Raw genomic sequence first — 19424 nt, 5'->3', positions numbered from 1 at the left:
ATGTTGGCTCTCCAGGAATGACACTCTAGTAACCTCAGAGTCTCAGTGTCTCTGGACTTGCCTCACTGTTGCAGAGCTAGTTCCTCGAGAAATCTAGCAGCTCACGATGTTTATTTGATATTCAGACCACTATTTCACTTGGTTTATATGCTAAGATTAAATGTAGCTGAAGAATGGATTTTCGTTAGTTCCTCATACTTCAGTTTGATTAGTCATGGCTTATGAAGCAGTAATTTAAATAGCAAACATTTATTTTCAAATGTGTTTAGAAGTTGTCGAAATCACCCAGGAGTGTTACAGGTTATCAATAGGCGAGGGCATATTGTATTGTATACTTGTATATTCCACATGTAAATCATAAACCTGCAGACATTCTGATTGGGCGCCATGAAGAAGTAAGCTCTAAGTGTTGACTGTTTCTGCAGCCATGTGATTACGTTGCTCTGTCTCTCCTAGTCTTTCAAAGACTCCTGCCTCAAGTTCTACCAAGCAGAGATGGAAGAGCTCGACTTTCATACCGCTGCAGAAGAGTCCAGGACACACATCAACACCTGGGTGGCCGAAAAGACGGAAGGTGAAAATACAGTGTTACTCTGTCTTAATAGTATTTTCATTGATCTCACTGTCCAGTCCTTCACAGGCCCATCCACATGTAAACAGGAATGACACTTTTCTCTGAATAACTCTGAATTTTTAAAATCTGCTTCTGAAATATTGTCAGTGTTTGCTTATTTTCTCTAGCTCTTCCCTGGTCTCATTGGTGTGTCTGTGATATCCCTCAATCTTCAGTACTCCTCTTCTAGAACAATCCATATGGTTGTCATTGTTGTTAATATAGACCTTCTTTTCATAAATACTGTAAAGAAAAAGAGCCAGGCTTCATGCCATCTGCCTGCCCTGTGTTGCCCATGCCATGTGGACTGCCACGCATCCTGGTAGGACCCTCGCTCGAGGCCTCCCCCTCCTGCGGCTCTTCAGTGACACTGCCCTGGACACGCACACCGCCGCTCACCTTTCTGACTGTCCCTTACGTGCCTGCCTTTGATCATAGGCGCCAGGCATTCCTTTCTGTCTCACTTGCTGGGAATTCATCCCACACGGACTCCTTTGTCCATTTTATGTTTTGCTCAAGTGATGGTATTTTTCTTACCAGGGCTTTTTAAGTTTTTGTTGCAGCTGTTGTTTTATGGAGCAGAATCCCCTTATGTGGCTATATTTGGGGGACAGCAAACTTTTTATTGTGTATTTCACAAGGAGATTGCCCAATTTAAATATTGTCCCAGGTGCATGCATCGGGAAACTTTTTTTTTTTTTTAATTTAAATTCCTGCTAGTTAACGTACAGTGTAAGGTTAGTTTCAGGAGTATAACGTAGTGATTCAGCCCTTCTGTACATTCTTCAGTGCTCATCAAGATAAGTGCCCTGTTAATCCCCATCACCTATTTCAACCCATCACCTGCCCAGATCCCCTCTGGTAATGGTCAGTTTGCTCTTTATCATTAAGAGTCTTTTTCTTGGTTTGTCTTTCCCTCTCTTTTTTTTCCCCCTTACTCCTTTGTTTTGTCTCTTAAATTCCACACATGCATGGGATCACGTGGTATTTGTCTTTCTCTAAACCATCTTGCAATTCTTTTCGTTTACTGATTTTTTATTTTTTTAAAAAAGATTTTATTTATTTATTTGACAGAGAAAGATCACAAGTAGGCAGAGAGAGGGAAGCAGGCTCCCCGCTGAGTGGAGAGCCCGATGCGGGACTCAATCCCAGGACCCCGAGATCATGACCTGAGCCGAAGGCAGTGGTTTAACCCACTGAGCCAACCAGGTGCCCCTGTTTACTGATTTTTTAATTCTTCTTTTCAGGTCAGATTACAGAGTTGCTGTCTCCGGGTTCAGTGGATCCAATGACGAATCTGATTCTTGTGAATGCCATCTATTTCAAAGGAAACTGGGATAATCAGTTTAACAAAACACAGACCATGGAAAGACCATTTAAAGTCAGCAAGGTGAATATTTTGGAATAACAAAGATTCTTGGAGACAGTCCCTGTGTTCACACTGGTTTTAAAAACATGCGGGAAAGCTCACCTCACAAGCTAACTTGTGCCCTGTCCATCCTCAGGCAGTTGGGCAGCCGGGCTCACCAGCGTGCCTTGTCCTTCTCCTTTGCTGTGTCATCAAAGGTAGCTGCATGCTCATAGGCTACGGTTGCCAGGTGTTCTGTCTATAATCATAAATCCCATGTCAGTTGTCAGGCTTAAGGTCTTCCTTGGCTTTCTAGAACTTTTGAGATAAAGTTTGAACTCCAAAATATGGTATATGAGGCTCTTTGTGGACCCAGATCCTACCCATTTATCCCCATTTCTCTATCTTCATTCCCATCAGTACCTTCCAGCAGCATCTGGAAGCCTTCCCTGGCCATTCTCCCGGTGGGGATTTCTGTATCCTTCCTCTCAGCAGCCGCAGCGCCCCCTGCTGGTACCCGTGGCGGCATTGCGGTGGTTGAAGGGCCAAGGCTGTCTCACTGGTGCTGGGCATGTAGTTGTGCTCAGTGAACTCTGAACAAATGACTGATCTGCAGCCTTCTTTTGATAATAAGGAGAACAAACACTAATTTTTGTTTTAAAAACAAGCAAAACAAAAGGACACGTATATAGAATAGACAGCAAGTTTAGCTGTCTCCAGCTTCAAAGATGTTATTTGCTGGTGGCCTTTTATCTTTTCTGTCACTGAATCTAGTATATTCTTTCTTTTTTACTTATCTTTAATTGTAGAGATTTTTGCACATACATCTAAGTAGACCGAATAGATTAGTTACATCCCATTCCTGATCATTGACCAGGAGTTGGATCTTCTAAGCAGACAGGAGCCTCAACTTTCAGTTTCTCAAGAAACATATTTTCCTTTGAGCTTTATTCTGAAATGAATTGCCCTATTTTCACCTGGGGAAATGATTTCTCTCCTTGAAATTCATCTTTAACAAGATGTATGTTTGGACTTGATTCGTGGAAAGTTCATCTCCCCTAGGAGAGGCCTGTGGGCGAGCTGAGAGTGGGGCCGCTGGGAACCAGCTCCCCGTCTTCCTGCTCTGCCATGCCTAGCGTGTGGCCCTCATCTGCGGTCACGGTCATGGCAGCCACCACCCATGGGGAAGGGAGGGAGAGCATGAAGGGCGAGAGCAAAAGTCCTCTCCTTTGGGGCTCTGACGTCTTATTGAGAATGAGAAACCTCACTTCTGTGTCTCATAGCCCCAATTACGTACGGCGTCTGCTGGCTGCAGGGAGGTGAGGACGTCTAGCTTGCTTCCTCATCTCTCCAGTAGAGAAAGGCAGGAGCACAGCAGGTGTTGAGCCCACCAGCTTGTCAGGCTGGGGGTCGTGCCTGCAAGTAAACAGATTTTGAGTTCCTGTAGATTTTTAAAATTCCTTTGTTTCTAAGTAAGATGAAGCTTCTCTCCATAATTGTATACTTCACGAATCATTCAGTTACTGAGGTTGGATCCTTTCATATTATAAGACTGGGGGCTTTGGGTCCTGGATGGGTAGAAGGAGAAACTGCCTCAGACAGGGGTCAGCAAACTGCAGCCCGAGGCCAAAACCATTCCACCACTTTTTTTTTTTAAATAAATTTTAATGCAACATAGCCATACTTACTTATGTATTTCATGCTGCAACTATAGAGTTGAGTAGTTGGGACAGAAACTGTATGGTCCATAGAGTTGAAAATATATACTCTCTGGCCTGTTAGAGAAAAAGGGTGCTGATGGCTGGCCCTGGAGGTGAATGGGACGCTGAGGAATGAGGGCGCAGGCATGGCTCAGGCCAGTTCAGGCGTGCATGGGCAAGGCACAGGAGCAAAGCCGAAACCAAAGTTTCTTGCTTGTGACACAGAGTCATGTGCTGCCGAGAGACCCGGGGACTGCAGCCTGGGGCTTGGCCAGTTCACAGCACTGTGGATCTCATACTTGCACGCAAGTTGGAAGTTGAGGGGGGCTGCTGGCTAGGATGCAGTCACTGCCCCGGGTCTTTCTTACTGCCTGGCTCAGGGTGCATTGGTGACGAGTGCACTGTTCTCCTGGTAGGATGTGTTCGTTTTGCCTGGTCCTGTAGTTGTCAATCCATTTGTTCAACCCGTGCTGGTTGGGGGCCAGGCACGGTGCCTGGTCCCATCACAGTGAGCGCAAAACTGGTGACGCTTTCTCTCATGAAGCTGCTGTTTTCCTGGGGGCGAGAGAGTGGGCTTGCCTGGGAAAATAGGACTGTATGGGACCCTGGTAGTGATTCCGAGACAGACACAAGGGAAGGATCCAACCTGGGGCTGGGGATACGGTTTCAGGGTGCAGCCCTTACTGAGCAAAGACCAGAATAATGCAAGGGTGCATGCCATCCAGGTTTTGGGGTCAGCAGGGCTGGGTTTGCCTGCGGAACCATCCAGGGGCCCCTGTGACTGTAGCAGACAGGCAAAGGGAGATAGGAGCAGAGAGCGTGGGGGACGAGCTCTTGTCATGTCACAGATTGCTTTAAGGGCTTCAGCTTTTTTACTCCCTTGGAGTAGAGGAGAACCACAGAAAGGTGCTCAACCCAAGAGTGATTTGATCTCATTTGTGATAATATTTTAAAAGCAGAGCTGATACGACTTGCTAATGAGTCCATTGTGGGGTGAAAGACAGGAGTCAGGAATACTCCAGAGTGTTTGACGGTGGGGTGAGTGGCATTGCTGTCACCTGAGATGGGGAACATGGTGGGTGGAGCAGACCTGGAAGGGTCTGTGAGGAGCCCAGTGTGACATATGACATTGGAGTTTCCTTCACTGTCCAAATGCAGTTGCCAAGTAAGCACGGCACACAGGAACGTAACTGTCTGGAGTGCAGGGGAGGAGTCCCGGCTACAAGTACACGTTTGGTATTTCTGTTTAAAGTCACAAGGTTGAGATCACCGAGAGACAAGCAGTGTAAGGACTGAGTCCTAAATACCTCAGTGTTTGGAGGCTGAGGCAATGGAGATGGGCCGGAAGAAGAAGGGGCCGAGGTAGTGTTCCAGAAGCCAGCCGAGGAAGTGTTTGTAGAAGCCCCACTGGCTGATTCTGTCCATTTGACCCATGTGTCCACTGGGTCTGGTTTCAACTTAATGTTTATCTGTTTCCTTTATAGAATGAGGAGAAACCTGTACAGATGATGTTTAAAAAATCTACCTTTCAAATGACCTATATAGGAGAAATATTCACCAAAATTCTGGTGCTCCCCTATGTGGGCAAAGAGCTGAACATGATCATCATGCTTCCAGATGAAAACATGGATCTGAGGACGGTAAGGAGCACTGGGCAGTCCTGGCGTTTGCCAGGAGGGGCTGTGGGGGCTGCCTCTGAAGGTCGCGTGACGTCCCGTTCCTGCCACCTCGTCGTGCACCGCCCAGAGTGTTCACAGCCCAGCACATGGTTCTCTGGGGGCAGCAGGGTTCTAGATCTGAACATCTTCAACTCTTCTAGGTGGAGAAAGAACTCACTTATGAGAAATTCGCAGAGTGGACGAGGCCAGACATGCTGGACGAAGAAGAGGTGGAAGTTTTCCTCCCTAGATTTAAACTGGCGGAGGATTACGACATGAAGAATGTCCTTTGCTCTCTGGGCATAACTGATGCCTTTGAGCCGGCCAAGGCAGACTTCTCTGGGATGTCTTCCGGGAAAGACCTGTATCTGTCCAGGGTGGTGCACAAGGCCTTCGTGGAGGTGAACGAGGAAGGCACGGAGGCCGCAGCGGCCACCGCGGCCATCATGTTGTTGCGGTGTGCGAGAATCGTGCCCCGGTTCTGTGCCGACCACCCCTTCCTCTTCTTCATCCAGCACAGCAAGACCAACAGCATCCTGTTCTGTGGCCGCTTCTCCTCCCCGTAAGGACATAGTCAGCCCCAAATGGCGTCCTCTTTCTTTCTCCTGTTGGCCTTCTTTTCCTGACTCTTCACAATGTGCCTACTATGCAAAGTGACCTTGGGTGACAATCCAAAAATAAAAGGCCCGATTTTGGGATGCTGTGTCCTGGACTCCTGTATGTGTCTGTGTTCACGTCTCAAATGTTTCTGAGGACTGGAAACTGCCATTCAGGCAGTCCTGTGCTCTCATTGGCAGGGCCAGCGCCAGCCACTTAGCCAGTCCCGCTGCTTAGAGCGGTGTGGTCCCCTCCACCCTCACACCTGCCAGGTCCCCAGGTCCTCACTTTGGGCAGAATGTGGCTCTCCTGCAGGAACAGGAGGACTCATGGTGCCTCTCTCTTCTCTGGTCTGTGGCACATTAGTGAGAGGCCAGGGTGACACAGTTTATGGGGTGCTGGGGGAGCAGGTCTTGGAGACCCCTGCAGAGAGCTCTAGCCCCCCACATGTGGCAAGCACTCCAGAAGCCAGCACAGAGCTGGGAGAGCGTTAGCTCAGACCAGTGACAAACAGGTCCCATTGCCCAGCCCTGTGGCTTTTTCTAGCGCAGCCCACAGTCATAGGGATCTGTGGTCACACATGCATTTAGATGGACAACATCCAGTTTCTCTGAACTCCTTAAGTGGTGACCAGGGGCCAGAGATGATTAGAGAGGTTCTCTTCATGGTGGTGTCATCTAAAACAACTTCGTGAGCTGTAAATACTGATTTTTTTTGTTCTACTGCAAGTATTAGAGAAAAGGTGGCTAAGGTTTCTGTGGCCACTTGTGTTACTTGCTAGAAACGTGATCACTGTGCTCAGCGACTCTCGAGTCTACTGATGTGTGAGGTTCAGTGGGGAGACCTGTGCTGTGTTTTGGGGACAGCTGCAAGGACTTCATCCATGAACTGTGTGGATGCGATCAGAACCTAACTGATGGGATTCGTATTTCCTTTCCATTGCTGATCCACTTTCCCCATCGTGCCCAAGCGGCGGGGAGAGGCTGGGACTGAAGAATTGATACGATGAGTGGCTTGAGAAGAGGAAAGAGGGCTCGAAGGGGTTGCTGGTCGGCGGACTGCTGGTTAGGTGGCTGACATCCCCCTCCCTGTCGCCAGCATTGTCCACTCTGCTGCATGTCAAGTAGCGTAATAGTCGCCAAGCGTCCAGGTTTCAAGGTGTCTGTCTGCCCTTTCTCTGGAGAACTGTCAGATAACATCAATAGTAAATCATAACAAAGAACACCAGTGCTCTTATCTGTTGGAGACCTGTCACACAGAACTTAACCGTGTCAGAAGTCATAGGGCATGTAGAAGACACACACTTGCTGCTCTCAGAGCTCTCCCAGAATGCCTTCACTTAGCTGTCAAGTTGCCTTTGAAGGGTCACTCAACATACAATTTTAGTAAAAGGCACAGTCGCCTGAATAATGCTTCCATGTCTCTTATGAGATTTGTACCAGAAGACATTTCTCTTCTGTCATGCGGTGCTTCTTGTAAGGATCTACAACCTAAAATACCCCAGGGTTTAATTCTAGGAAAGTGTTGGTCTCACCCACTCGTAAATGTTTACTGAACACCTGCTTTGCACTGCGGTGTTTTACCCAGGTGGTTTTACTTGATCCTCAGCAGTGAATAAACCAGGAGGGATCTGAGGCCCCAAAGGTTAAATAACTTGAACAAGTTCTTGCAACCAGCCAAGGAAAGAACCCAGGTCTGAGGTCAGTATTAATACCTCCAAACCTCGCCTTCTGTGGTGCTGCATGGAAACCAGGGTTCCCAACAGGACAGCGATCAGCAAAGCAGCCCAGGAGGGCAGGAACTGTCCCAGCCTCTCACAGGAAGTCTCATTTCTCTGCTTCTATTTTCTCATCTGCAAAAGTGGGGCTGGGACAGTTCCATCCCCGAGAACACATGAAACTGGACCCTGAACCAGGGCCATGGGTGTGGAGCTAGGGCCGGGTGCCACAGCAGGCTCTAGGAATCCCCTGGGATGGCAGCACTCCAGGAGGGGCAGAGGGACACTGGGGAGCCCACGCCTCCCACCCCTCGATTCTGCTGCGGTCCTCAGAGGGGCCTTGAGGCTACGGCATTACTGAGGGTGGAGGCGGCAGACGCCGGAGACAGGCCCCTGAATCCTACCGACCGTATCATCCTGAGCCATAATCCACCTTCCACTGGGTCCTGGTGAGTAGAAGAGCTCCAAGTGATCTACACTCTAACATGTTGAAAATAGGCTCTAGCATTGTAGGTGGGTTTTACTTATTATTTGGAGATATATCTAGTAATTTAAAATTTTTCTACAATGAATGTGTTTTCTTATATAATCAGGAAAATATTATATGGTGGAATTGTGTTTGTATGGTACGTGGGGTCTGTTCTTTCCTTTTTAAAAAGTATAGTCATCATGCTGCAATTATACCCCCCAAAATTAAATTTTTTGAAAAATTCTTAAGATTTAAAAAAATTTATTAGGGAGAGAGAGGTGGGCGGGGAAGGGGCCGAGAGAGAATCCTGAAGCCGGTTCTGCACTGATCATATAGCTGACTAGTGGCTCAATCCCAGGACGTGGAGATCATGACCCGAGTAAACCAAGAATCTGGGGTTCAACTGACTGAGCCACCCAGGTACCCCAAGATTTATTTCTTATACCTGGAAGTTTGACTGTCTTTATGCATTTCAATCACCCCTGCTCCATCCGCCACCTCTGGCAACCACTAATCTCTTTTTTGTATCTATGAATTTGGGGTTTCCCCCGTTTTGTTTTAGATTCTCTACATAAGTGAGATCATAGAATATTTGTCTTTCTCTGTCTGACTTACTTCATTAGCATAGTGCCCTCAAGGTCCTTCCATGTTGTCACAAATGGCTGGATTTCCTTCTTTTTCATGGCTGAATAATATTCCTGTGTGTGTGTGTGTGTGTGACATTTGCTTTATCCATTTAGCCATCAGAGGGTACTTAGGTTGTTTCCATGTCTTGGCTATTGTAAATAACACTGCAATGAGCACAGTGGTGCAGATATCTTTTTGAGAGACTGATTTCATTTACCTTGGATATGTGTCCAGAAGTGGAATTACTGGATGATATGGTTTCACCAATTTACAATCCCTCTGAGTGCACAGGGATTCCCTTTTCTTTACCTTCTTGCCAACACTTGGGATTTCTTATTTTTTTTGAAAGAAGCCATTCTAACAGTTATGAGTTGACATCTCCTTGTGGTTTTGATCTGCATTTCCCTGATGAATAGTGAGGCTGAGCATCTTTTCATGTACCTGTTGGACATCTAGATGTCTTCTTTGGAGATATGTCTGCTTAGTTCCTCTGCCCATTTTTTAAATTGGATTGTTTGCTATTTAGTTGTATGAGCTCTTTATATTTATATAAATCTGTATCAGATGTATAATATGCACATATTTTCCCCCATTTAATAGATTACCCTCTCATACCTTTTCATACTATTCCATAGGAAACCCATTTTTGGTGATGATTTCCTTTACCATCATGGTATGAAAATCTTTTAGTTTGAAGTAGTCCCACTTGTTTGTTCTTGTTTTTGTTGCCCTTGCTTTTGGTGTCAAATCCCAAAAAAAGTCATTGTCAAGACAAGTGTCAAGGAATTCATGCTGTATATTTTCTCCTAGGAGTTTTATGGTTTCATACCTTACATTGCAGCTAATTTAAAAATATTCTTTTTTAGAGGCACTTGGTGGCTCACTCAGTTAAGTGTACAGACGTTGGTTTCAGCTCAGGTGATGATCTCAGGGTCCTGGAATCCAGCCCTGAGTTGGGCTCTACACTCAGGCGATAGTAGGCTTGAAGATTCTCTCCCTCCCTCTTCTTCTGCCCCCCCCCCGTTTCCTCAAGCACTCTCTCTCTCTTTCTCTAAATAAATAAATATTTCTTTTAAAAATCTTTTTTAGAAGTAACATTTCCTTTTCCTCCCCCATTCTTACAGGAAACAGATCAACATGCAGCTGGAATCAGAGTAGAGAACAATTAACACATTTTTTCTGGAAATATAGAATTATTTTTTCAGTACATAAAGCATTTGTAACACTGATACACATCTCTATAACATGAAATATCAAAGTGTATGCTTTATATACTTGCTAGGTATGTGGTGTATCCAAACTGCGACACCTGAAAAGGAAAGAGGTCATGAAAAGAATTGATTATTTTTAGAAATTGATTTACTGACTGCCAACTTGGCTTTTATTAAAGTGGACATAAAAATAATTCTTGTCAAAATGGTCTCTAAAAATATATTTTTTCAAAAGATTAAATATAACATATAAATTAAGGCAAAATTTAAAAAATATATTATCTAAATGTTTATTTTTTTTACTTATTTTTTTAAGAGACTTCATTTTTAAGTAATCTCTATACCTAACCTGGGCTCAAACTCATAACCCCAAGATCAAGAGTCACACACTCCACCAACCATGCCAGCCAGGCATCCCTGATTATTTAAATGTTTTTTAAAAAACCAGACGGGGCACCTGAGTGGCTCCGTGCATTGAAGCCTCTGTCTTCGGCTTGGGTCATGATCCCAGGGTCCTGTCTGGTCGGGTCTCTGCTCAGTGAGGAGCCTGCTTCCTCCTCTCTCTCTCTGCCTGCCTCTCTGCCTACTTGTGACCTCTGTCTGTCAAATAAATAAATAAATAAATAAATAAATAAATATTTTTAAAAATTAAAAAAAAACCAGAATAATTATTCTTGCTACCTATTAATACATTTTTAATTTTCTTCTTTGCTGAATCTGCTGAAATATCACTGGTATTTATCTCTAAAATTTTTTTTCAATATGATCTTATTAAAATGTTTAATGATTTTTCATTCGTTGTATTATTCACAAATTTGAAATTATAGTCATCACCACTTGGCTCCTGACTGTTGACCAGCTCTCGTGGCTTCTTAGGGCCGTGGCCTCTGCAGCCATCCAGAGTCCCTCTCAGAAGAGCTCACAGTTAGTTTAATGCTCTCTTATTATTGTCTTGAACCTCAAAGTTTTGACCAAAATGTCCTTCGTTTTCATTTTGCACCGGATCCTTCAAATTATGTAGCCAGAGCTGCTGTAGACTATGGCTTTTTATTTTTTTAATTGAGCAAACTCTGATTTTTTGAGATGCTGAGGGACCTAGGTAAGCTCAGAACAAATTCTGAAAAATAAAGATCTTCTCAGTTTTATTTTTTTCATATTAAAATTGATAAAGGAAGTTTTCAACCTTTCATACTTGTGGGCCCCGCTCTGGGCTCCCAGGGAAACTATACGTTAACTTTCGCCAGGATCAGAATGACTTAGCACACTTCAAAGCATGGGCTCCATTTCGGCTCATAGCACACAATGTCCATCTGCTTTGTCAGCAAATAACCTAGAAGAAACATTTCAAACTAAAGGTAAGAGTGAAAATCTCCCAAAGTTCCCACACCTCAAAGCATGCAAACTTGCCCATACTAAAACTGTAAGATAAAGTTTGTTATTTTCTGGAATGTCTTATGTCCTGATGATTTGTAACTCTTGATATAACAGCAACAAAAAACCCATGTATAATTCTGGATTACACAATCCTTCAGAGGAGCACTTTCTTCTTTGTGAAGACTGATAACCCTGGGCAGCTGTCCTCACTTGAGTGCGAATAAAACTTTCTTCTTTCTCTTGTTTAAGAAATTTTAAAAGATTTGCTCATTTTTGCATCAACAAAATGTATAAATATTTCAGTGAGAATATTTCCATAACTACTGTCTTTTTGCCTCCACACATAATGTGTTTCTTTTCCAATTACTTGTATAGGACAAAACTTATCAAATGATTTATCTACGTAACCCTTTTTTTTTTTGAGGTTTTCTCCAAATTTATATGCTGCAAATTTTTTGACCTCTGTTTCATCAGATTCTGATATGGAGTATAAATTTATCCAGTTAAAAATAGGAACTGTATCTAAAGATTCTTCCCACCAGCCAAGATATTCCAAAATTTAATTGTAGAATTTCAGAATGAAATCCTGCGTGCTATCGAGCTCATATTATATGCTCCCATGTTTTTGTAGGTACAACTTTGAGATATCTCCCTGTTTGCAAATTATGGGGTCGACCATCAAAATTTAAATTTAAATACTCCACTCTTTGAATATTTTGACCAAACATTTCTTTTTTTTTTTTTTTTTAAGATTTTATTTATTTATTTGACAGAGAGAGATCACAAGTAGGCAGAGAGGCAGGCAGAGAGAGAGGAGGAAGGAGGCTCCCTGCTGAGCAGAGAGCCCGATGTGGGACTCGATCTCAGGACCCTGAGATCATGACCTGAGCCGAAGGCAGCGGCTTAACCCACTGAGCCACCCAGGCGCCCTGACCAAACATTTCTAATTGATTTTGAACGAAGTGCCCTGGCATTTAGAGGACTCGGTTCAAAGTTCAATGACACCATCACTGGACATTTAGGTTAATTTAAAATCATTCTTCGAAAGAGCATATATAACTGTATTCCATGTGCTGATTGGCACAGAGAGGAAAAGCGTGCGCTGCCCAGTAGACATCTGGTTTTGTATTCAACAGTGGCTTCGTCACAAACAGTTTGTTGTTGTGATTATATAAAAAGTATTTGTAAATTTACGCAACTACTTATCATATCTTGCTTGCAAGAATGTTGCAACTTGTTAATGCGGTCCCAATTGTGTGTGTCTCATAACCAACTCCAGGTCATTTCTTCTCCAAAGGTTTTTAATTTAGTAAGAATGTCGTTTTTACACAGTGGTGTGTTCCATCCAAACCTGACTCATATTGTCACTACAGAAATCTTCATGGAGTCACATTTGAACTAAGTTTGTAAAAACATCTGTTCAGAGTACTATTCATTTCTCCTCTGGGAGACACAACTCCCACAAGCTGAAACTTGATTCTAGCCAGGAATTAAAGGAAAACCTTTTTCTCTTTTAAAGAGGTTAAGGGTTTTTTAGGGTTTTTTTTTTTTTTTTTGTTGTTGTTTTTAAAGATTTTATTTTTATTTATTTGACACAGAGAGAGAGATCACAAGTAGGCAGAGAGGCAGGCAGAGAGAAAGGGAAGCAGACTCCCCACTGAGCAGAGAGCCCAATGTGGGACTCAATCCCAGGCCCCTGAGATCATGACCTGAGCCGAAGGCAGAGGCCTAACGCACTGAGCCACCCAGGCGCCCCATTAAACGAAAACCTTAAATAGCTTTTTTATTTGAAGCCTTGATGAAACTGGCTTTGGCAATATGTAATTTTTCTTCTGCTAATGGAGCCAACACATTCAAATATGGCTTTGTTTTTTGGAAATGACAGAAGCTCATTTAGAATGACAATCAGTTGATCAAATGAAAAGTCAGTTGATGAAGTCACGTATGTATGTACCCCCTGCAGCAGGACTCATTAGATCTCGTAGATCTGTGGGAGGAATCTTCCTAAAATAACTACTACCTCCTAGGGGCACCTGGGTAACTCAGTTGGTTAAGTGTTTGACTCTTGATTTTGGCTCAGGTCATGGTCTCAGGGTTGTGAGATTGAACCCTGCATCAGGCTCCATGCTCAGCAGGGAGTCTGCTTGAGATTCTCTCTCTCCTTCCCCCTCCCCCCTTCTCACTTTCTATTTCTCTCTCTCCCAAATAAATAAATGAATCTTTTAAAAAAATTAACTTCTACCCTTCGAAGGAAATGCTGGTATTTTCTTATAGATAACATCTTTGGGTCTTCACATGATTAGAGATCACACTACAATACCCACTATAGTAGAGGGTAAACACAATTTTGTGCACATGACACACACTATTTCTTGAGATGGGAAAACTCAATACTTAATTTTCGATCCCACTGCTTGCCGAAACAATTTACTGCAAAATAAAGAAGTGTCACCACACAATAAGCAAATGTCTGTAGATTTTCATTCCATAATGAATGTTAAAATCACTGTTTCCCGAGAGTTTAGAACTTTTTTCCCCCTATGATCTCTATAGTTGAATTTTTTTATAATACAGCATAACCGGACTGGTCAGCCTCTATTTTCCTGGACATATTGTACATATGTCTGAACTATAAGTTTCCATATTTTCAATTGCCCTTGCCAGATGGTGGCTTCTCATATGCCTTGCAGGAACCACGGCACAACCGAGTGGCAGTTGAAGTACGAAATACTTCTCCCACCCACACTAGGGACCAGAAGAACTTAACTGTCCCTAGCTGCTGTGACTGTGCACACCACCTTGCCAACAGATATACTGTGGCTCTATCAGTAAGTTAGTTCCTCATACAGGCACATCTTGGAGATACTGAGGTTTTGGTTCCAGACTACCATAATAACGTAAACATTGCAATAAAGCAAATCAAATGAATTTTTAAATTTCCCTGTGCATATAAAAGTTATGCGTACACTGTACTGTAGTCTATGAAGTATGCAGTAACAGCATTGTATCTAAAAAATATATACATACCTTAATTTAAACATTCTTTATTCCTAAGGCTGCTAACCATGATCTGAGCTTTGAGTGAATAATCTTTTTGCTGGTGGAGGGTCTTGCCTTCTTCTTGATGGCAGTTGACGGGTCAGGGTGGTGGGTGCTGGGGACCGGGATGCCTGCAGCTGTAGTACCTTAAGATAACAATGAAATTGGCTGCATTGGTTGACTTCCTTTCATGAGCACGTTCTCTGTAGCACCCGATGCCGTTTGATAGCATTTTACCCAAGGAGGATGTCTTTCAAAATTGGAGTTCATCCTCTCAAACCCTGTCACTGCCTTATCAACTAAGGCATGTCACATTCTAAGCCCTCTGTTGTCATCTCATCAGTCTTCACTGGCATCTTCATCTCAAGAAACCATGGTCTTTGCTCCTCTGTAAGAAGCAGCTCTTCATTTAAGTTTGATCCCGAGATGGCCCCAGTGCAGCCGCATCTTCAGGCTCCCCTTCTGATTCTACTTCTCTTGCTGTTTCCCCACATCCGCAGTTTCCTTCCTCCACCAGAGTTCTGAGATCCTCAATGTCATCCATGAGGGTGGGAATCGGTTTCTTTCAAACTTCTGTTCTTGTTGATACTTTGATCTCTTCCCTTGAATCAGGAATGTTCTGAAGGATGTGTAGAATGGTGAATCCATTCCAGAAGGTTTTGTCCAGATCCATCAGAGGAATACTGTCTCTGGCAGCTCTAGGCTTATGAAATCTATTTCTTTCTTGACCTGAAAGTTGAAATGACTTCTTGATCTATAGGCTTCAGAACGGATGTTATGTTAGCAGGTGTGAAAACAACATTCATCAATTTGTACCTCTCCAGCAGAGCTCTTGCGTGGCCAGGCGCATTGTCGATAAGCAGGAATATTTTGAAAGGAGTCATTTATTTTGGAGCACTAAGTCTCAAGAGTGAGCTTTAAATATTCAGTAAACCATGTTCTCAACAGATAGGCTGTCATCCCGGCTTTGTAGTTCCATTTACAGAGCACAGGCAGAGCATAATTCTTAAAGGCCCTGGGACTTCTGGAATGGCAAATGGGCACTGGCTTCAACTTCAAGCCACCAGCTGCCTTAGCCCCTAACAAGAGAGTCAGCCAATCCTTTGAAGCCTTGAAGGCTGGCATCGACTTCTCCTCTCTGGCTGTGAAAGTCCTGGATGGCCTCTTCTTCCAGTAGGAGCCTAGCTGCTTCCCCTACATTGAAAATATGCTGTTTAGGGCCACCACCTTCGTCAGCGACCCTAGCCAGATCTTCTGGATGGTTTGCTGCAGCTTCTCCATCGGCACTGGCTGCTTCACCTTGCTCTCTGAGTGATGAGATGGCTTCTTGCCCGAAAGCTCACGAACCAACCTCCGCGGTTTCAGACCTTCCTCTGCAGCTTCCTCACCTCCCTCAGCCTTCCCAGCATTGAAGAGAGCGAGGGCCTTGGTCGGGCACAGGCTTTGGTTGAAGGGGATGTTGTGGCTGGTTTCATCTTCTTCCAGGCCACTCAGACTTCTCCACACCAGCAGTCGGGCTCTTTCACTTTCTTGTCATTCATGCACTCACTGCAGTAGCTTGTTAAATTTCCTTCAGAATATCTCCTTTGCTTTCACAACTCAGCTGTTCGCCACAAGAGGCCCATCTTGGCTTTCCGCATGTTCTCCTCAGTTAAGCTTAATCATGTCTAGCTTTCGGTTTAAAGTGAGAGATGTGTAACTCTTTTTTTCACTTGAATGGTGATTCCTCGGCCTATCTTGACTACTGTTGTGTCTTGGGGAATAGGAACGTGTGAGAAGAGGGAGAGAGATGGAGTGAAGCCAGACACACACAATTATTAAGTTCTCCTCTCACTCGGGCATGGTTTGTGGTGTCCCCAGACAACATCAAGGATCACTAGGCCTAGATCATCGTCACACATATGACAAAATTTGAAATATTATGAGAATTACCAAAATGTGACGCAGAGACACGAAGTGAGCAAATTCTGTTGGAGACTTACTTGAGGCCGGGCTGCCACAGAACTTCATTCTGTAAGAAAAACAAAAACAAAACCAAAAAAGCCCAAAGATCAAAAACCACAGAATCTGCAAAGCTCAGTAAAGCAAAGTTGCTAAAATAAAACACCATAAAATGAGGTCTTCCTGAGTGATGTGCGTGGAAAGGGAGGGCCTGGAAAGGGTCGGGAAAACAGGAACAGACTCACCAGTTGCCTTTCAGATTTCATCCCATTTTACAGTGAGCGGTGAGAGCTCTATGCATGGCTATGTCAGTTATCAATTTACTGTCTCTGGGCTCTAACTCCAACCTTCACTGACACCCTAAAACCCCAGCTGGTGCAATGTTGGGATTCGTCAGCAGGGGGCTCTAGAGAGACATTCGAGGAGTTGCCTGTAAGAGGGCACTGACTTCCCTGCCAGAAGTCACAGGTCCTCCTGTGGTTCTCAGCTGCAGGGTTGAGAGCAGTCCACCCCGTCCATCTCCATCTGCACTCCCCTGCTTTCCCTCGGGGCAGTGGCCCTTCTGTGGTCACAAAGGCTGCAGCTTCAGCCAACTGTACCCTTACTGGCGGTTTTGCTTCTACAGACCAGCTCTACCCACCAGCAGGAGCAGCTGGCTTCTCTGGGCCAGCTCTGACCCAGGCTGGCTTCATGTGTTCGTGGCAGTCACCCCCCTTCAAGGAGGTCTGAATCTCAGTAGTTCCCCCAGGTCCTTGGTCCTTTCATTGTCTTTCATTGTCCCCTCTCCTCAGCCCTGAGGTAGCAGCTGGCCCTTTGCACCTGCTGCTTCTACTCCCCTGGGAGTCCCATTTCACTCCTTTGCTTATTGAACAATTCTGTAGACTGCCTCTCCCATTCAAAGAACTAAGGTGGTTTTGTCTCTTAAGTGGGCCTTGAATGATGTAACTATGAGTGTCACATAGTGTTGGAAAGACCAAGGCAGAATCTTGATGTACTAAGTGAAGGTCTATCAAACCTCTCCTGGTTTCATGTAGCTATTAGCAAAGATACTTCATTAAAAATGAAAAAGTTGTGACAACTGCCGAACTAAGTGGGACACCAGGAGAGCAGCTATTATTAGGACTATTCCTGACAAATCAGAGTGTGTTAATTATACTACACTATGTTCCATATACTATACTACACCATACTATATGAGGTTTATGTTTCTATTTAATGTCCCACCTGCAAAAGCCCCTCAAAGAGAATGGGCATATTTAGAAGACAAACAGACTGCTCTGATTAATTGTCATGCAACTGAACAACACGGGTTTGAACTGCACGGGTCTATTTCCATGCAATTTTTTCCAATAACTACAGTGCAGTGCTCTACATGTATTTTCCTTATGATTTTCTTAAAACCATTTTCTTTAGCCTGGTTTATTATGAGAATATAGTATACGATACATGTAACAGTCAAAAGATGTGTTAATTGAGTACGTTATCAGGGAGGCTTCTGGTCAACAGGAGGCTATCAGTAGTTAAGTTTGGGGGGAGTCATAAGTTATACACAGATTTTTGGTTGTGCAGGAGGGTGTGTGCCCTGAACCCCATGTTGTTCAGGGGCTGACTCTAACGTGTTCTAAAGAACACCCTTAAAATTAAGAGAAAGAAGAACGGGGCGGTAATAAGCCACTGCTGACGATTACCACGTGGTATCATGTCAGAAACACTTCTGTTTCTCTCACAAGTCCCTTGAAATCTGAAACTTGGCAAAAGTCCTGTGATGTTTTTGAAATTGAGGTCCGCTGGGTTATTCACACATTCCCAGAGCATGAGATGTGCTCCACAACCTTTATTTTTACTGGCATGCTTTCACTTGGGTAGTAATTGACACATTTTAATATGAGCATGTTTTGCATTATCTGCATGACCAGGTGATAACTGAGTACTTTGAATTTAGGATCGTGTTGATACGACCCTGTACCAGCTGCATGGTGGCAGGGGAGTGAAACAGGACAGAAGCAGGTCTTCTGTAAATCATTATTTAACTCTGTCGACTCGCCAAATAACACCCAAGAAGGTTTTATATCAGTGTGAATGGACGGAAGTGGCGGGAAAACTGGAGAGAAGAGAACACACGCGTTAGTGTGGAGGGGCGCACTGAACTCAGCCGGAGTGGCAAAAAAACCGCGGAGGATCATTTTCTAGTTGAAATGTCAGTTTCATTCCAGCGAAGCAGCATCACAGATTACGAACAAGAAGGCTGCGTCTCCACGTCTCTATGTGGTCTGGCTGCTCTCAGGAAGTGAAAACCCCATTCTGTAAGTATTCACACAACCACACCTTAACACTTTGCTACACGCATTCACCATCATTCACCTCCTTCCTCACGGGATGTGTGGGACCCTCTTTGATACTGTCCTGTGACAAGACCACCACTACAGAGTATGGCAGAAAGAGCCAAGAGAAGGAGGTCTATGGACCACAGTGTGGTTTCTTCCACAAACTGTCCGTGGGACCCACAGTGAACCAAAAACCGTCGCCTCGTTCCCTCTCTTCCCCAGGAAAACACGAGGAGCAGTCTGTGTTCTAGGGGTTTTCTAGCTCTGATGGGTCATGCTGCTAGCTTGGCTCTCCTGGGATGAATCAACAGAGGACCGTGCAGCCTTTCCCCCACACCTTCTCGAAACCATGAAAACCTTCAGAGCATATCATGGCCAGAGTGGGAGATGAGGTTGGGGAATTACGAGAGGAGTCCAGCCTGAGAGGGAGTTGGGCGTGTGTCCTTCCTGGGGTCTCTGAAGTCCGGAGCCAAGGCAGTCAGAAAAACCACGCCAAGGAGTGGGGGACTTGGGAAACCACGGAGACTGCAGCTACCAGTTGAAGAGGTGTGAGAAATGAGGTTGGGGTGAAGAAGGCAGAAGGTGAGACTGAGAATAGTGTCTGAGACTCTGAATCATGGACTGGAAACTTCTCTTCAGGCAACAGCACCTCACTGGTGAGTGTGACCTCGTAGTCCCCTGTCTCCACCACATGACGCTCTTCCTCATCTCTCACCTTGGCTGGGTTTGCCTAACCTCATGTCTCACTGCTCGTGGTAGCAGCCTCCCACAATATAGTCGTGATAAGGTACCAGAGGTGTTTTTCT

General features: G+C 44.5%; 1 protein-coding gene across 5 annotated transcripts in view; it reads left to right on the top strand.

Moving 5' to 3' along the window:
- Nucleotides 1-6017, top strand: part of SERPINB6 (serpin family B member 6) — a 36844-nt gene extending 30827 nt beyond the window's left edge. For all 5 annotated transcript variants that reach the window (XM_032340968.1, XM_032340967.1, XM_032340964.1 and 2 more), the window contains exons 4-7: nt 457-574; nt 1861-2003; nt 5146-5301; nt 5481-6017. In XM_032340968.1, coding sequence (XP_032196859.1) covers nt 457-574; nt 1861-2003; nt 5146-5301; nt 5481-5885 — 822 coding nt within the window. In that variant the 3' untranslated portion in view covers nt 5886-6017. The remainder of the gene's footprint in view (nt 1-456; nt 575-1860; nt 2004-5145; nt 5302-5480) is intronic.
- Nucleotides 6018-19424: the final 13407 nt, after the last annotated feature.

The sequence above is a fragment of the Mustela erminea genome, chromosome 4, assembly GCF_009829155.1.
Source record: "Mustela erminea isolate mMusErm1 chromosome 4, mMusErm1.Pri, whole genome shotgun sequence".
NCBI lineage: Eukaryota > Metazoa > Chordata > Mammalia > Carnivora > Mustelidae > Mustela > Mustela erminea.
This window is presented reverse-complemented; position numbering and strand designations above follow the sequence as displayed.